General features: G+C 39.0%; 1 protein-coding gene across 1 annotated transcript in view; it reads left to right on the forward strand.

Moving 5' to 3' along the window:
* Positions 1 to 16,590, forward strand: part of GRXCR1 (glutaredoxin and cysteine rich domain containing 1) — a 189,136-nt gene extending 172,546 nt beyond the window's left edge. The window contains exons 7-8 of the mRNA XM_045076953.1: positions 5,455 to 5,520; positions 15,624 to 16,590. Of these exons, the coding sequence (XP_044932888.1) occupies positions 5,455 to 5,520; positions 15,624 to 15,803 (246 nt within the window). The 3' untranslated portion in view covers positions 15,804 to 16,590. The remainder of the gene's footprint in view (positions 1 to 5,454; positions 5,521 to 15,623) is intronic.
* Positions 16,591 to 17,407: the final 817 nt, after the last annotated feature.

Genomic DNA, 17,407 nt, shown 5'->3' on the forward strand with positions numbered 1-17,407 from the left:
GGCTGGGACCACCAGATCTTAGAGGTTTTTTCAACCATGCAGAGGAGTTTGGGTTTCAGCCCCATCACCAGAAGATACTCCAGCAAGCAATGTAAGGTGTTCAGTAGAACAGGGAGAAATAGATGGCAAGAGGTAGGTAAGCAAAAGGCAAAAGGAGTCTTTTGCTTGAAGCCAGCAAGAAGGATGAAAACTTGCCCTGTTTGAGTCAGGAGCCATTGTCTGTGCTGGCATTTATTTGGAAACTGTTTTTATGGTTAATGAAAAAGCAGGGATATTATTTATTATAGTAACCAGATCATCTAAAGTATTATAGTAAGGCATTGAGTTGTTTGGTGACTATGCTAAGAAAAACTTTGTTTCAACCCAGGAGCTGGCTTAGAATTAAATTAAAGGCTCAATCCTAGCTATCATTTTGGAATGTGTTTAGACAATTCTCATGTCCTAAATTTTTATTCAAATTTTATTTTATTATATCATTGTGTGGATCTTTTATTGTGGGCAACCTTCTTAGCAAGATGAAGTGGTCTGTGAATAAATGTAAATAGAAAACAAAACAAAATAATATATAATATATAAGCATAACACAATATGCTCATACATATGTGTGTGTGTGTGTGTGTGTGTGTGTGTATCTTAAAAGTTGTGTTTGGTTTTGGTTAATGAGAACATTTTTTTAGTTCTTCTGGACATCTCGGAAATAGGTCAGTGGTTTCCAAACATGGTTGTTCAACGTGGACTTGCAGAGCCTGGATATCAGCATGGAAATATATCACCCCGGAGACAGCTAAAATCTATATGTGTGATTTAAATTAATTCTTCAGAAAAAAATACTTGTTTGTATTTGTTTATTTTGGTTTTTGGTGATGATGTTTGGAAACCCTTGATCTACAACTCTTCACAGAGATCTGGAAGAGTATGAATCCAAGCTGGCTTACACCGACTTTATCTTCTCCTGGGCTTATTGGTAAAATGAATGGCTTACCCTGTGGCCTGGTATCTTCCCTCTGTTTCTTCCAGGGCACCAATCCAAAATACTATGTGGAATCTGATAGCATGTTTCATGGAACATGGTTTTTCTTATTTTGGATCAAAGGAAATGGTGACCACTGAAAGTCATGTACATATGATAATTGGTTGCCTTATTGCCCTAATTAATTTCCTTCCTTCCTTTCATCTATGTGCTCAATTACCTATTCTTTTTCATAAAGATAACAACTTAATCATTACTTTACAGAGTTTTCCCTAATCTTGTTGATTAGGTTAATTACACATTTCTATATATACTTTTACAACATCTTGTACTGACATCTCTTTTGTGGGTATTTATGACAGTTATAAACTTACATTTTTTGTGTGATCTTTTGTTCATTATCTGTCACCTCCAAAAGATTTTAGGTTACACAGGAACAGGGAGCCTTTTTGTTTGTTTATTGTTTAGATCTCTAACTCTTAGCACAGTGCCTAACCCACCATGGAGGCTCCAAATTGTGTCAAATGTGGAGATAAGTGAGTGAACACGAGTATGAGTGAGTATGGTGGCACACTTTTGCAAATTCATGGATCAAAAATGGTGGGTGAGAGTTTGGCAGTCCTAATCAGCAAGGGGCTGATATCTTTTCTCAACTTGTTCTTGTTCCTTGAACGTGTGAGTCTCTTTTTGGTGACTTATATGAGAAACGATTATGGAGACTGTCTTATTTTAGTGTGAGGAACTTGTTACATGTAAAATAAAGTGGTTTCTTCACTTGTCATAGCTCACTGCTCAGAATTTTAAGGTGGGAAGAATTTGAGAATAGAGCTAATTTCGTGTATTGAAGTTGATAATGAGCTAACTTTTTTTCCCTGGAATATGCAGTGTTTTTGAAATAACCAAATAAGGCATGAATGACACTGACATAAGAACGGAACTGGGATGTTTCTTAGGTTCTCCAGCACATTTAAATGGATTGTTTAAAGTCATTGCAGTGAAAGCTTGCACTCGCTTGATATTCTTGGGCACCTTGTCAACAGCGAATCCCAATTATAGACCATCATGTTCCTCAGACTAGGATTTATCTCTAGCATTTCTTCAACTAATAAATTCTGTCACTGGCCAGGCATCATGGAAAGAGTACAGGCTTAGAGGCAGGGGGACCTGAATTCAAGATCTGGCCAGGCTTTGTGTTAATGAACTAAAAGGTACTGGCCATGTTCTTTATTTTCTTCAAGCTTTACTTTCTTTATTCAAAAAAATGAGATAATAATGCTTACTTTGCCCTGATGATGAAAAGAGCCAGCGTCTCTAAAGCACCCAGCACCTTCCTGTGGTCATTAATTTCAAGATTGTATTAATTTTCCGAAAAAAAATTCTGAATCAATTGGAACAATACATTAGAAATATTCCCATTGGTGTCCTGGAAGTCCTGGTAATCTATGCCAAGGAACAGAAAGACTAGTTAATTGCTACTTTCCACTTGCGTGGAACTGAATGGTAGACTTACATTTTAAAAGCTAACCAACTCACACGTGATACTCTTTGCCAAATATCAGCCGGGGGAAAGAGTGTTCCTTAAGAGTGTCAGCACTTACCAAAATACACTCTCTTTTTTGGACACAAAAGTGATTTTATAAACCAAGTAATAATTAGAATGTTTTTGATGGAAAACTGCAGGGAATGAGACCTTTGGAACAGCAAAATGCAGTGCAGAACCCCGTAGGTGGAGAGAGAGCCTGAGAAATGTTCAAAGCCTCAGGATGGGAGGAATCTCATTTTTTCCCGAGACTTGCCAGCGAAGCTGAGATCCCCATCCTGCTGCTGCTTCGGAGCAGAGAGGATGGCGACTTTGTTGTCCTGCCTTGTAAAAGCTTGCACTTAGGTTCATCAAGGACAGGGTCAGGAGGAGGTTGGGGACACAGGACCCAGCAGGGAGGCAGGGGATTTTGACTACCGTTTCTGCTCAGTACTTGGCAAAAGAGCCGAGCGCTCATTCCGAGGACATGATCTGAGGGCCAGCCAGGTGGACTTGTGGGCGGATGCCATGTTGAGTAGCAGCCGTGGAGAGAGGGACAGAGTACTCAGCTCCCCGGTCTTAGGTACAGAGCAGAATTTTTCCCACCTTCAGCACTTAGTATATCGGCTATGCACCAGACCCCAGGTGTGTCTTGAAGAGCAGTGACTATCATGCATTTAGCTATATCGCTTAATGTGAGCAAAGATATTTCTATTGAAACGCAGAATCTGCTCTTGTATTATTGATGGTGCTGGAATTATTTGGCTGAGGAAGGGCAAATTTCATGTATTGATGGGTAATGAGAATGCCTATGCATTGTATTCTAAACAACTAAGGCTCCGCTGACGGCTGAGATAAGAAAAGGGCTGGAAAGCGGATGCGTGATAGCTTCTCTGGTACATTCATTTTGTCTGGGGTCATTGTGGTGCATGTGCTTTCATTGAAGAAAAATGAGTCATATGTTCTCCTTGCTGAATTCGTTCATGGACCAGATTCCCCAGGAGCTTTTTCCATTTTAGCGCGGAGCTGACTCCTTTAAAGAAATAGAATGCAGCCAAAGTAAAATAGTGCCAGTTATTGCTATGATTTAGAATTCCATGTTTCGTTCCGTGCTTTTGTTACCTTGGTTGCCACTGTAGCTCTGTCTGTCTGTACTCCTGGCCAAGCCACCCCCAATGGAAACAAAATAACCTGACCTACATACATTCTCTGTAGCCCTGGGTATTCATTCATAGTACTTTTTCATATATCAAGTTGACATTTCTGATGGTGATTCAGATGACATGAATTTTATAAGATAAACTGAAGTAAAATAAAACCCAGAACTCAAGGCTCCTCTACACCAGTATGAAAATTGCCTACACTGTCTTAGAAACCCCCCTTCAGCTTCAGGGTCCGGATCAAACGCCGCTAACCTCAGAATGCCCTCTCTGCCCTCAATAAGCAGATCCTTTCCCCCATGTTAGGGTTTCCTCACTGACCTTCTCCGCGCTGTCCACTTGACACTTTTCTTTTCCATTCTACATTGTGGCTGGCTTTGTTGGGTGTTTGCATAAAAACCTATTGTAACCTTCTTATGAACAAAGAGCTTTAAAGAATTTTTTAAGTGAGTCTTTGTGTTTTCTGCCCTGCCCAGCATGGATTGAATCCAAGAACTACTTACTGTGTGATGCTATTTTTCCTGCTCTTGTTGATTAATCAAAAATTGTTTCAACCTCTCTTCTGTGCCAGCAATTGTTACTCTGTGCCAGAGAGATGTGGTGAACAAGGCACACATGGTCTCTGGCCTTTGATCAGAAGTAATTCCCTTCCTTCTCTATGCCTCTACTTTGGGAAATCGAGTAGGAGAATGTAAGAGGCCGGACAGGAAAGGAGAAAAGAAGAAACACTGTGAGTTTGTTGGAACGCGCAAGCGTTGCCCCTGTTCTCGTTTTCATGGTCAAGTTTGGGACTGGCTCAGGTTTGCATTCAGATTTCTCCTGCTCTGAATCCTTTCTGGAGTTCCATATGGCACCGTTTCCTTCTATGTTGCAGGCTGAGTCCTCTGGTATTTCTCAGTCCCTGGGACTTTGGAGCCAGGCCTCTGGGAATGGACCTCTCAGAACCCAACTGAGGGTTGGGGTTAGGGCCTAGGAGCATGGAAGGTCCGACCAGCTGGCTTTGTGGTGACCTTCCCCAAGGGCCGCGTTGAGGGCATGGGTTGGGGTGAGTGTCAGGCTCAGGATTTGTGTCAAGGGGGCTGTTGAAAGTGTCGGTTCTCTGGGATTGGCTCAGGTTTGCTCTGAATCGTTTCTGGAGTCCCAAATGGCACGGTGTCCTTCTGGGTGGAATGAGTCCCCTGCTTGTGCTCAAATTCCCATTCTGAATGCTTTCTGCCTGGTCCTGGAATTGTTGCTTAATCTCACCGAGGCTCACTTTGTGCTCTCAGTAGAGTCTACCACTTCCAATCAGGGGGTGTTGGATGCCTGGTTCATAATGTGTGCTTAATTAGTGTCAGTGTTATTAATTTCATTATTACTATTAGCTGCTGCTCTCTTTACACGGGTGGCTATAAGGGTTATGTCAGCACTGATGGGAATAGGGTGGAGACAGCCCCAGCTGGGGATTTGCTCAATGGTCTCCTTTCCCAGGTGGCACAGCGGCCTTCAGGCTCTCTGAACAACTCCGAGGGTGTGCCGGAACCTTCCATATGTGGACCTAATCTGACAGTTGTGGGCTTCCTGGCTCTCACCTCCTGCTGGCAGTCTTCCTTTGGCTTCCACTAAACCTTAACAAATGGGAGAATATGTGAAGGGAAGAAGAAATTTACTCCCCAATTTGGCCTCCTGGTTGTAAGTTTACTTAGACCTGAAGGGAAGAATGGTGTTCAATATCTGGTGGGTTAAACTCTCTCCTGGCTAGAACTTTGTTTCCTCCAATACTAACAAAATGGATTTTCTCCCCCCCAACCCTTTCTTGTTAATAGGGTGCTGAGAAAATTTTGTCAATGAATGAATCAGGAGAACTGCAAGACCTCTTAACCAAAATTGAGGTAATTGTGCTTTTAGCAACTTATTTTTAGTAATCAAAATGTTAAATACATTCTGATTGTAACTGAGTTTTCCTAATTAAATTCTTCTCTCCATGTTCTTTCAAATATGAACAGGATACGTGTGGCAGTTTTAATTTGATATCACCTGCTATTAGATTTGCTCCTAATGGGGTGACTTTGGTGTTAGCTTCTACCAACCTCATACTATTAGCTGGGAATTCCAGTCAGTGCTATTAGAGCCTAATTCATCATAATAGAGTTGTTGATGAAGTGTTTCAGAATCAGGCAATTGTTTTGAAGCACATTTACAATTTCCATTTAAATTATTTTTTCCATGGACCAGCTTATCATTTCTAAAGATTACAGGAGAATGGTTTCTCCAAAAGTACACACTTTAATTTTTGTTCTAATTCTAATGATTATAGCATCAGAACAGTGATTGGTTCAAATATATTATGTATTAAATCAAAATATATAATGTATCAAAAGAGGAAGCTCTCTGTTGCACTATTTTATCAGCCTGTTTCTATCATTAGGAAAGTCATACATTTTCTTGCCCAAACTGGGACACTTTGAGAATGAAAAGGTTCTACTAATAATTGTTCTGGGCCAGCACACATAAACCAGGACATTCCCAGGTGAACTGGGCAATATGGCCACCCAGTATCTATATGCTAGTACTGGCTCATGTCTGATTCTCTATCATTTTTTTGTATTTCACCTGAAAGAGAGAACTATGTGTGGCTTCTTCCTACCATTCCTTTGGCAAGCTGTCTAGTCTGACTAGAATGCTCTTGGCCCAACTCCTCATTTCCCTCCACCATCTTCAAGACCCACATAGTGTATCGCTTCTTCCCCCAAATCATACCTGGTCTCTCTCACCTAGGAATTCCTATAACCCTCTTTTTGTTGGATGCTTATCAATTTTTTTTTCTTTTTGCTTTTGTATTACTTTTCTATGGCTATTTGGCTCATGTCCCAGATGAACTATGTGTTCCTTGGTTTTAGGAATCATGCCTTTTTCATACTGTGATCTTCCCTGAAGGACAAGCACAATGAGGGCAGGTACTTCATATTCTGCCACTTTTCTCAGCTTGAAAATCTGTATGGATGGATTTTTTTTCCTTTTGTCCCTATACTCGACTCCAACCCTTTGAAACCATTAATTTGGCATACCTTTTTATTTAAATGATTTAACTTGGTTAAGGTATGTTATTTTCTGTGTACATTTTTTATTTATGTAACACTTATGTACTGTACCAACTGTATTGCAAATTATTTTTACTAGGTGCTATGTTTTTAAGGATCATCTATGTTACTGTATGAACATATAATCCATTTCTTCTAACTACTCCAGGGTGGAAATATTTTATATCTGCATTATCCAAAGTAGGAGCCACAGGCTATATATGGCTACTGAGCACTTTATAGCCACTATTATAGTGAATAACACGGCTAGTGTGACTGAGAAACTGAAATTTTAATTTTATTTAATTTTACTTATTTAAAATTAAACTTAAATAGCTGCGTGTGGCCAGTGGCTCCGTTTTGGACAGTGCCACTCCATGGTGACACCCACTATTTTTTGCATACCTACTCTTCCATTGATGGATACCTAGATGTCCTTCAACATCCTTCTCAGACAGTGAACATAGCCTTGAACATATTCCCTTAAGAACTTCTCTGGGAGTAGAAATTGCTTAAGTGTACACTTAATTTTCCAAGTAGCTGTGTCTCTGAAATGGTTCACTTTGGAGTTAGTCCCTCTTGTAGAGAAAGAAGTTTAGTGTGTTGCCACATTACTTTATTTGTTTCTGCATTTTTTATTGTTTTACATTGTTCTCTAATGTACTGTTCGCTAATTTTTGCTAGGGTAATAAGTGTAAATATATATTGCCTTACTGTTCCAATTTATATTTTCCTGATTACCACTGAGTTTAGGTATCTCATTTATTCTTGTTAGAGTTTGGATTTCTTGTGTGAATTGTGTATTCTTACATCTTACATCATAAAAGTTTTTTGTTTGCTTGTTTTGGTTGGTTTTCAGAAGCTCCTTCTGTATTCTAAATATTAATTTTTTGTTCATTTTAGTCATTCCCAATATTTCCTTTCCTTTTTCCAGTTTTTTTCATGATGTCCTTCATCCAATAGAAATCCTCTGATAGAATCAAATTATTCTTCCTCATAATGAAGTAAACTTTCATTTTAAGGTCACAAAGGTATTATTCTGTATCTCTTTCCATTAACTTTTTAATGTCTCACTTCTAGGTCTTCATTCATATGAAATGCCTTTTATTTTCTTTTTCTTTCTTTCTTTCTTCCTTTTTTTTTTTTTTTTTTGTGAATAAAATGATAGAAGTTTTTGAAGTGAAGATACAGAAAGAGTTCTCAGGAGTGAGAGGGGTCCTGTCAGGGTTGCCCTTCATTTTCTTACTTATAATGAAATAGCTTCCCCAAATCACCTACTAAATAATCTACCATTTTTTTATTGCTTTTTTGTGCCAGTTTTATACCATAGTAAATCCTCATGTACATTTGGGTCTTGGTTTGAGCTCTCTAGTCAGTTCCATTGTCAGTTCTCATTGTACCAATATCATACTGTTTTTATTTCTGTCATTTAATAGCATCTTTTAGAGCATATAGGGTAAATCTCTCTCATTACTGTTTTTGAAGATTGATGATTGGCCTAGCTGCTCATGAACTTTTGTTTTTTGTGTCTATAATCCCTTAATTCAGATTGGTTAACACCCTCATGCTATATATATAACCTTTCTCTCTCAACTCAAAGAATTTTAGAAAGAAGCTTTTGTCCTCTTCACTAAGTCTGTCTCCATTCTACAGATAACATAAATAAGGTGCAAATGTTTAAGATGTTTACTGATGTTGAAAAGAATTGTATGGTACTGGCTTATGCTGTTGTAGTTGCTGTAAAGTGCTATAACTCTGTTGGGCTGCTTTTCCTGTATGGCAAAACTGGTAGAGAAATTGTGGCCATCCAAGAAAGCCCTAAACTCTGCCAGGGAAAGAGGCTAGGGCTTAAGGCACACTAACCTAGGTAAAGATACCTTCAAGAGAGACAATTGGAAGAGCCAAGAAGAGTGGCTAGGGATGCAGGATTCTGGTCTAAACCAATCTCATTCTTCAAGTTGACTTTTGGCCGTGGTAGGAATTAAATATTCATGAGGTTGGAAACTTTGGAGACTTAGCTATGTAGCAAGTAATATTCTTGATGTTTTACATGTATTAAGTCATCGAAACCTCACAACAGTTCTACATGTTGGGTTCTATTATTGTCCCCATTTTATTGACAAGGAAATGGAGGCACGGAAGATTAGATCACTTGCTAAAGACCTTACACATAGTGTTTGAGTCATGATTCCAGTCACCTTGACTCCAAAGCCCATGGTCTTCAGCATGAATCTATGCTTCCATGATTCTCAAATTAAGTGGCATATAGTTGTCTGCGAAATCTGATCATATGAGGTAGGACCTAAGGCTCAAGTAGACAGAGCATTACATCCAGGGATCAGGATAGATTTTAACATTAGGCTCTGAAACTAGGGGTGGGGCATCCTGAAAGATAGGTAAATTGGTCTTAATTTTAGAGAGAAACCAGGCAAATTTTGCCAGGTTCTAGTTTGCTGTAACTTGGTACTACATGGTAGATGATGCCTGTCTTGGTCCTCATAATTCAGGTCCTAGTTTTCAGTAGTTATTCCAAATGATGGTGAGCAAAGAGGCAGAGCAGTTGCAGTTAGACCATTAAAAATGCAGTCAACAAATAATTTAAAATTTCCTGGTTGAAGAATCTTAGCATACATTCAGCCCAAGTGAAAACGGCTCTGGGAAGCTGAGTGAGCCTGATTCATTGATGAAGATTGTCAGTGGACTTACACATGAGGAGCTGGTCAAAGCCAGCAGAAGCTGCTGGAATATAGCAATAGCTGGTATGGGTACTTGTGCTCAGTGGAGCTAGGTGCACCAGTGGGACTTCTGTTCCTGAGATGAAATTTGCAGGGGATTCTCCCAGTATGAGAGTATGAGCCCCATGGGGACACAATATGAGCAGTATGTGGACACAAGATCCTTGTCTACTTTGTTCTGTTCTTTTCTTCTAGTGCCTAGAACAGGGATTGGCAAATAATAGACAATAAATACTTGTTGAGCGAAAAGATGAATAAATCCTCTTTCATCTAAGGTTTCTTTTTTGAGAAGGCAAAGCCGTTAACTGATGAAAAAGGAGAGAAAAATTATTATTTTATGTAGGATAATGCTTGGGTGAGAAGGATGAAATGAAAACACCATTTGAGTGAAATTTTTTATTTATGTATTTATGTATTTCTTTATATGAATAAACAAGCTGAAGATTAGAAGCAAAGAAGTATTTCAGGCTCCCCTAAACAATAACCATGATGAATGGCTGATCCTGCTGGTGTCCACACAGAGAAAGCCGGGGGAGCCTTGAGATGTATTAGCAAACACCTGGTTATGGCAGATACTGAATTAAAGATTGCAGATGGTAGAGAAGCTCCAAGTACGCTTTTGCCTTGCTATTTTTTTTTAAAGATATGAACAAACATTCTTGTCATTTCTAATGAGATTGCCAATATAGTGTCCATTGCCTGTACTTTTTTCTTGTAAAATCTTGACTTTCCCCTGAGGGCTGGTGACTACTTATTGTTCATGAAGAACAGGGGTAAGATTTTCAGCTACAGATGGAGGATGCTATGGCTATTTTTACGGGGCATTGGAGCTGTCAGAAAGTGTTCTAACTCTCCCTGGAGAAGCATTGCTCTGGATGATTGCCCGTCCCTCTGGGGGTGCCCATGGCTTGGTCATAGACCACAGCAGCAGAACACCACCTACTCACCTGGAAAATCAGGCCATGTACTCTGCCTGCCTCTATCTGATATCTGAACATCTTTTTAAGTATGTTTGTGGCAGTCCATCACCATGGGTTCAAGAAACAGACTCATATGTTTAACTTACACATTTAGGATCATGAGCTACAAATTTCCTCTGTGTCTGGATTTTGTTCAGTGGCTTCTTTCTCAAGTCTGCAAAGGAGGATGCTGGAAACACTGATTATCAGGAAAGATTGTGTCTATTATCAGCCTGATCAGACAGAGAGGTGTTTAGCAGCTACTTAGCAAGAATTTACTGAATTTTGTTGAATATAGTTTAAAACAAAATGCACAGACAGAGGTAAATTGTCCAGAGAGGACTATATGCCAAGTGTGCACTCTTTGAGGATTTCTTATGTGGATAAATTCACTTCATAGACAATCTGGTTGATGAGGCTAATGGTTTCAGGAACTCAGATAAATTACTTCCTCTTTGTTGGAATACTTAAAAAAAGTCTTTCCAGCTCTATTAGAATAGGAATGGGCAATCCGAGGTTAAAAATAATAAATACATTCATTTCCTAATTTCAAGGAAGACATTGAAAGCCTTTGATGTTTCTGTATTAGATAAGGGGAAAATCTCTTTATGTTTCTGAATTTGAGTTTGTGCTACAAAGGAAATCTATTTGACAACCATTGATGACCTCCACCCTTTTCTCCTTGTGTCCTTGGTCCTTTGTTGAAACTCTGGAGTTCTTCTGTGCTTCAATTCAGATGATTGCAGTATGGAGTAGACTTATTCAAAGACCTAAGGGTGGGGTTGAGAGCTACTCTGAAGTGAACAGGAAAGTGTCTGGCTCACTGCTTTATCCCCACTGCCTCGTACAGTGCCTGGCAAGTAGACACTTAGTATTTGTGGAATGAAGGAATACATGAATGTGTCTTACCTACTGAGTGTCTATTTTTTTAAAGTCTCTCACCAAGTATATATGAACAGAAATAGGTAAAATGGGGGAATGACTTCTCCCCCCTTTCTTTTTGAATTCCACCCCAAAAGGACATGTCTTTACCCAAACCACTATTCAAAGGAGGGTCATTCTGTAGACTCAGTCCTCCTTGTGGTATTCTCACCCAGGTCTACATAGTTTCTCACTTTGCTGGGCTACAGGGCATGGAAGTACTAATTGCTTCAAGTTCAATGTTGCTGCAGTAAACTTCTTCATTGAAAGTGGAAGTCTGCTTTGTTGCTAAGAATAATGACTATTGCATCACCACTTCCTCATATCAGGGAGATCATATGATAGTTGTCTTTCTCTGCTTGACTTATTTCGCTAAGCATGATACGCTCTAGTTCCATCCATGTTGTTGCAAATGGCAAGATTTCATTTCTTTTGATGGCTGCAGTGGTGATGCAACATGGAGGCTTAAGTGGGTAGAAGAATAAATGAAACAAGATGGGATTGGGAGGGAGACAAACCATAAGTGACTCTTAATCTCACAAAACAAACTGAGGGTTGCCGGGGGGAGGGGGTTTGGGAGAAAGGGGTGGGATTATGGACATTGGGGAGGGTATGTGATTTGGTGAGTGCTGTGAAGTGTGTAAACCTGGTGATTCACAGACCTGTACCCCTGGGGATAAAAATATATGTTTATAAAAAAAAAAAGAAAAAGAAAAAAAAATAATATTTTGTGTATTGCTGCTTATATAAATACACATTTCATGTTAATTTCTAAAAAAAAAAAAAAAAAGAATAATGACTATTGCTACCTTCGGTTCTCCCTTCTTCCTCCTTTCTAGATTCTACATTTGGGTTGTTTCCATTGTCCCTGTTTAGGGGACTTTTCCAGCTCTTTCAACATCTGTCCTGAGGGCAGAACCATCTCCTTAGCTGCATCTAATATATCGAATCCAAGCCAGTTCTTTTTCTTTGTTGAGACTCTTTTAAGTTGGAACCAAAGTCTAACGAAAGTATAACATTATAACAAAAGTGCTCTCTGAAGGAGACAGCTAGAAATGACTGAATTATTTATTTTTATTGGAAGAACAAATGGAGTCGATTGTGCTGGGTGGCTTAACTGGAATGAGATTCCTGGAGGCTAATGGAGCCTTGTGAACTCCAGACCTGCTCCCCCACCCCACTTCTGTTTCGGTCACAGCACGTATCATTTTAATTCTTTTTGGTTTGAGGATCCCATGTAATACATTATTGGAGACAAGCATGGATGTAAATAAAGGTTAAAAACTACTCTTAAAGAGGAAAGACTGTGGGATTTGCTCCTTTTTGGTTGTTTTCATTTAAATTTCAGTTAGTTAGCATACTGTATAATATTAGCTTCAGGCATACAATAGAGTGATTCAACACTTCCATACAACACCTGATGCTCATCACAAGTGCACTCCTTAATCCCTATCCTGTATTAATCCATCGTCCCCCTGCCTCCCCTCTGATAACTATGTTTGTTCTTTATAGTTATGAGTCTGTTTCTTGGTTTGCCTCTCTTTCTCTTTTTTTCCTCAATGATCATTTGTTTTGTTTCTTAAATTCCACATATGAGTCAAATCATATGGTTTTTGTCTTTCTCTGACTTACTTTGCTTAGCCTAATACTCTCTGGCTCCATCCACATCATTGGGAATGGCAAGATTTCATTCTTTTGGATGGTTGAGTAATATTCTAATGCATATATCTTCCACATCTTCTTTATCCATTCAAGTATCAAGGGGCATTTGGGCTGTTTCCATTGTTTGGCAGTATTTGGAAGATACCTATACAAACATTTATTTGTACTCTATCTGAAATTCAAATTAACTGGGCATCTTATCTTTTTAGTTGCAAAATTTGATAACCCTATTCTGCTTGGAACCAGACCTAGTTGTAGTCTAGCACGAATAGGTGAAGTCCCAGATTCAGGGGCCCTGCAGGTCCTTTCTCTAGAACCTAGGCCAGCCCAACATTTGTTCTGACCAGTCAGGGCTCTTGCTGTACAAGTCATTATGTATTTTTAATATAAACTTCTCGCATAGCTCTAATGAATGTCAAGGGCCTATCTTCATCATATTCTTTCTAAAATTCACTAAGAACACCATTATTTACTAATTCTCTTATAATTTGCTTTTTTTCTAACTTTTTATTTTATTTTATTTTTAAAATTTTTTATTTTTTTAATTTCTTTTCAGTGTATCAGAATTCATTGTTTATGCACCATACCCAGTACTCCATGCAACACATGCCCTCCTTAATACCCACCACCAGGCTCACCCAACCCCCCACCTCCCTCCCCTCCAAAACCCTCATTTTGCTTCTCAGAGTCCATAGTCTCTCATGTTTCGTCTCCCACTCCAGTTTCCCTCAACTCCCTTCTCCTTGCCTCCCTTCATTTCCTATCACTAGGTTTGCTTTTACTCGAAGTTGTTGGATTTTTTTCCAAAGACTTTTTAATATTATGTACAATTATTGATTCACTATACCATGTTTTGGTCAATTCTTGCACAGAGGAGTAACAAAAACCTACCTAGAAAATAATCAGATTGCTGTACACCCTTAATCTAACTTTTTGGGAGCAGTTTTGAGTCTATAATCTTGATAAAGTTCCTTGTTTGCTTCATTCAGCTTGCCAGCCACTACTTTCCATCAAAGTAATTCTGTGCCACTAAAAATGAGATATTGCATGGATTTTGCCATCTTGATCTAATAGCTAAGTCAAACTGTGACTGCAAGTGAACTTTGCCATATAGAGAAAATGTATATCTGAAAAAGAATCTGGGAACATACAGATTTTCAGGCAATCATGCCCTTCATGTTTGTTCTCCAAAGTGCATTCCTTAAGGTATTAATTGTGAGAGAATTACAGTTGTTTCCTGGGAAAAGGGTTATCGTAGCTGTATGAGCTGGGGAAATGGTGGATTAAACCTAGTTAATGGGTTCCTTTCATTTGGGGACTTAGTATGTGCAGTTGTGAATCTCCAGAGAATAGCCATATGTATGTGTTTATAAAATATGTTTGTCTGAGTGTGTTTCTCTGTGTGTATATAGATCATATTTCCCAATCTTATTTTATTTTATTCTTTATTTCTTTATTTTTTAAAAAGATTTTATTTATTTATTTGACACAGAGAGAGAGAGATCACAAGTAGGCAGAGAGGCAGGCAGAGAGAGAGGGGGAAGCAGGCCCTCTGCTGAGCAGAGAGCCCCACGGAGGACTCAATCCCAGGACCTGAGCTAAAGGCAGAGGCTTAATCCATCGAGCCACCCAGGCACCCCTTCCCAATCTTATTTTAGCAATTATTCCCTTCACAAAGCCAAGCTCTCAAACACTGCTGCAGACTCCTATTTTGCAAGTCAGAAGCTTGTTCTTAATTCGCTTTTCTCTCTGTATTCATTCTGTAATGACTCCTTCTTAATCTCCCCCCAGCTGATGGATACCACTAGTGGGCGCCAGCCAAGGATATGTGCTCAAAGAAGCAAATAGAAATGTGTGCGAATAATTTTCAAAATATTATCCTCAACACACTACATAGTTATTTTCATTCTAGTAGAAGGGTGTTTTATCTTTACTTGAGGTAGAGCGGTGGATAGCCATTGTGGGACGTTTCATGGACTTAGATAAATGTCTTAAGATTTCAATGCCTATTTCCTTAAATATAAAAAGAGGGTAAAGATGCCTGAATTACCTGCTTTGTCGTAGAAGGTGTCTGTATGTATAAAGGATGAGCTTAGGGAAGGCTTATGCAATAAGGCATTTGAAGGTGCTTTTAAGAAACCAAAGCATTATTCAAATGTGCAGCACAACAATAAATCTTCAGCTGACAGTGGCTCCTCTACTATTCAGCTTTTAGTTTTCTGATTTTCCAGACTCACTATTAGCGATACTCTTCTATAAACAAAACTAGAAAACTGTTCAGAGTTACTGAAGGGAAAGCTACAGTACTTTCCTCTAAAGCAAATAACCATTTCCTGAATTGCTTGGTTTAAAGATGCATGTTTTCATAAGATAGACTTCCTGGGTTATGGACCCTTTCACCTAAAATGTACCAGCCTTCACGAACCGAGGTTGTGCTGTTGATGGCCATCAATGGGATAATAAGTAGAACTTTAGCAAGCTTCCCCCCGGGTCTAATGTGCATAAATGGTCGGTGATTTCAAGTCCACAGCCATATCATGTCAATATTATTTTACGATCATCCATAATACAGAACTATAGGAAGGCTGACTGAGTCGTTCATGCTAACACGTCTTCTGTCCTCCCTGTTCCTCTACAGAGAGTACAGCATCCACATGAGTGCCCCTCCTGTGGAGGCTTTGGCTTTCTTCCGTGCTCCGTCTGCCACGGGAGCAAGATGTCAGTGTTTCGAAACTGCTTTACAGACTCTTTCAAAGCTCTGAAGTGTACTGTCTGCAACGAGAATGGTCTTCAGCGCTGTAAGAGCTGTGTTGGTTAGGTGGACCTCCCACCGGGGGAGCACCTTGATTTATTTACCAAAGTCAGTTGTATGGTTTATACTTTTTTTTTTTTTAAAGGTCATGTTTATGGACTAATCAATAAACTTTGTTTATTGTAATTGCCTTTGTTTTGAATTTTTGCCGTGGCCATTTTCATCGATTTATTAAATAAAGGTTTGTTTCCCAATGATGTGCCATGTCCTGGGTTAGACTTTGGTTTCTGCTTGGAATTAATGGAGTACCCAGGAGTATCCCAGGATATCCAAACTCTGATTTGCTAAATGTGTTTGATTTTTCTGAAGAGAAGACAGAATATATCTAACAGTGCCTATGGCCATGTCACCCTTTTGTCTAAAATGAGTTAATCCAATTCCCGAGATGTATAACGCACTTCTGTGTGTCTCAGCTACAGAGAGGAAGATGGCTCTGGAGAATGGAAAAGAATATAATCGTATTTATACTTAGTAGAATTTTTTAAAGCTGTAAAGCTGTCTTGGAGCTGATGACATTAATGATAGATCATTAACATTATTGGGTGGATTTCTTGGTGATGATTTAAAAGCTTCCAGAAGACTTATCTGGACTTAGTTTTTTAAATATTTGCTTTGTGCTACTATCACTGAAAGCTTTCCAAAAAGGTGCTATTGTACTTCCAAGCTGGACATAGTTTGAACACATAGGCAACATTAGCAAAGTGGACAAAAAGAAATTTTGTTGTAATTATTGGTCGATGCCTACCTGTACATGTGTCTGTATCCTGATGGATTCCCTTATGAATAACTTTAATAAATCACTTGCTCAATATTTGTGAAAAGGTGATCAAAACATTTTATACTTTGACATTAAAGAAAACTATAATCTTTATCAAATACTTTCTTATTGGTGAGGCATGGTATAGGGTATGGTTTTTATTCTCATGCAGCTTACACTCTAAAAAGGAAGAAAGTATTAAATAAGTACAGGAAAGATGAGTCTTATACCATAACAAATGGTACAGTGTGCTATGGGAATTACAGCATGAGAACCAACCTAGATGTGTTAAAGATGGTAAGGAAAGACTTTGTTGAACAGCTGATGTTTCAGCTTCTGCATGAAGGATAATTGGAAGCAAGTTAGCTACAGAGCAAGGGTGACTGGGCTCCAGGTAAAGAAATAGCATATGTGGAGACCCAGAAGTTAGAAAAGTTGTGTGTTGGAGGAACCGTAAGAAATCCAGTATGGGGAGGGAAAATCAGTAATAGAGGAACAGTTTATAGCAGGCTAAGTCTTCTACTAATAACACATTTATTTTGAACAAAATAATGAAAAATAAACAACTGTCAAAGGCTTTGGAAAGCAGCTACTACCGGAAAGGAACTGAAAGGGATTCAATCACTGGGGGAAGAGAAACAAACAGAATGAACTTACATTTATCCAGCTTCTCCTCTGAGAACACTTCCCAATTTGCTCAGAATATAGCTCATAAAGAAACTGAAAACTTACTGGATTAAAGAAATAAATATTGACATTTGGGGTTGCAGGATGCCTGGAACTGAATGGAAAATTCTAAGAAATGAGATAACCAAACAGAGGGGAATCACCAAATCTGCTTAAACTCCACTTA

The sequence above is a fragment of the Mustela putorius genome, unplaced genomic scaffold, assembly GCF_011764305.1.
Source record: "Mustela putorius furo isolate JIRA1106 unplaced genomic scaffold, ASM1176430v1.1 tig00000083_pilon_pilon_pilon, whole genome shotgun sequence".
Taxonomy (NCBI): Eukaryota; Metazoa; Chordata; class Mammalia; order Carnivora; family Mustelidae; genus Mustela; species Mustela putorius.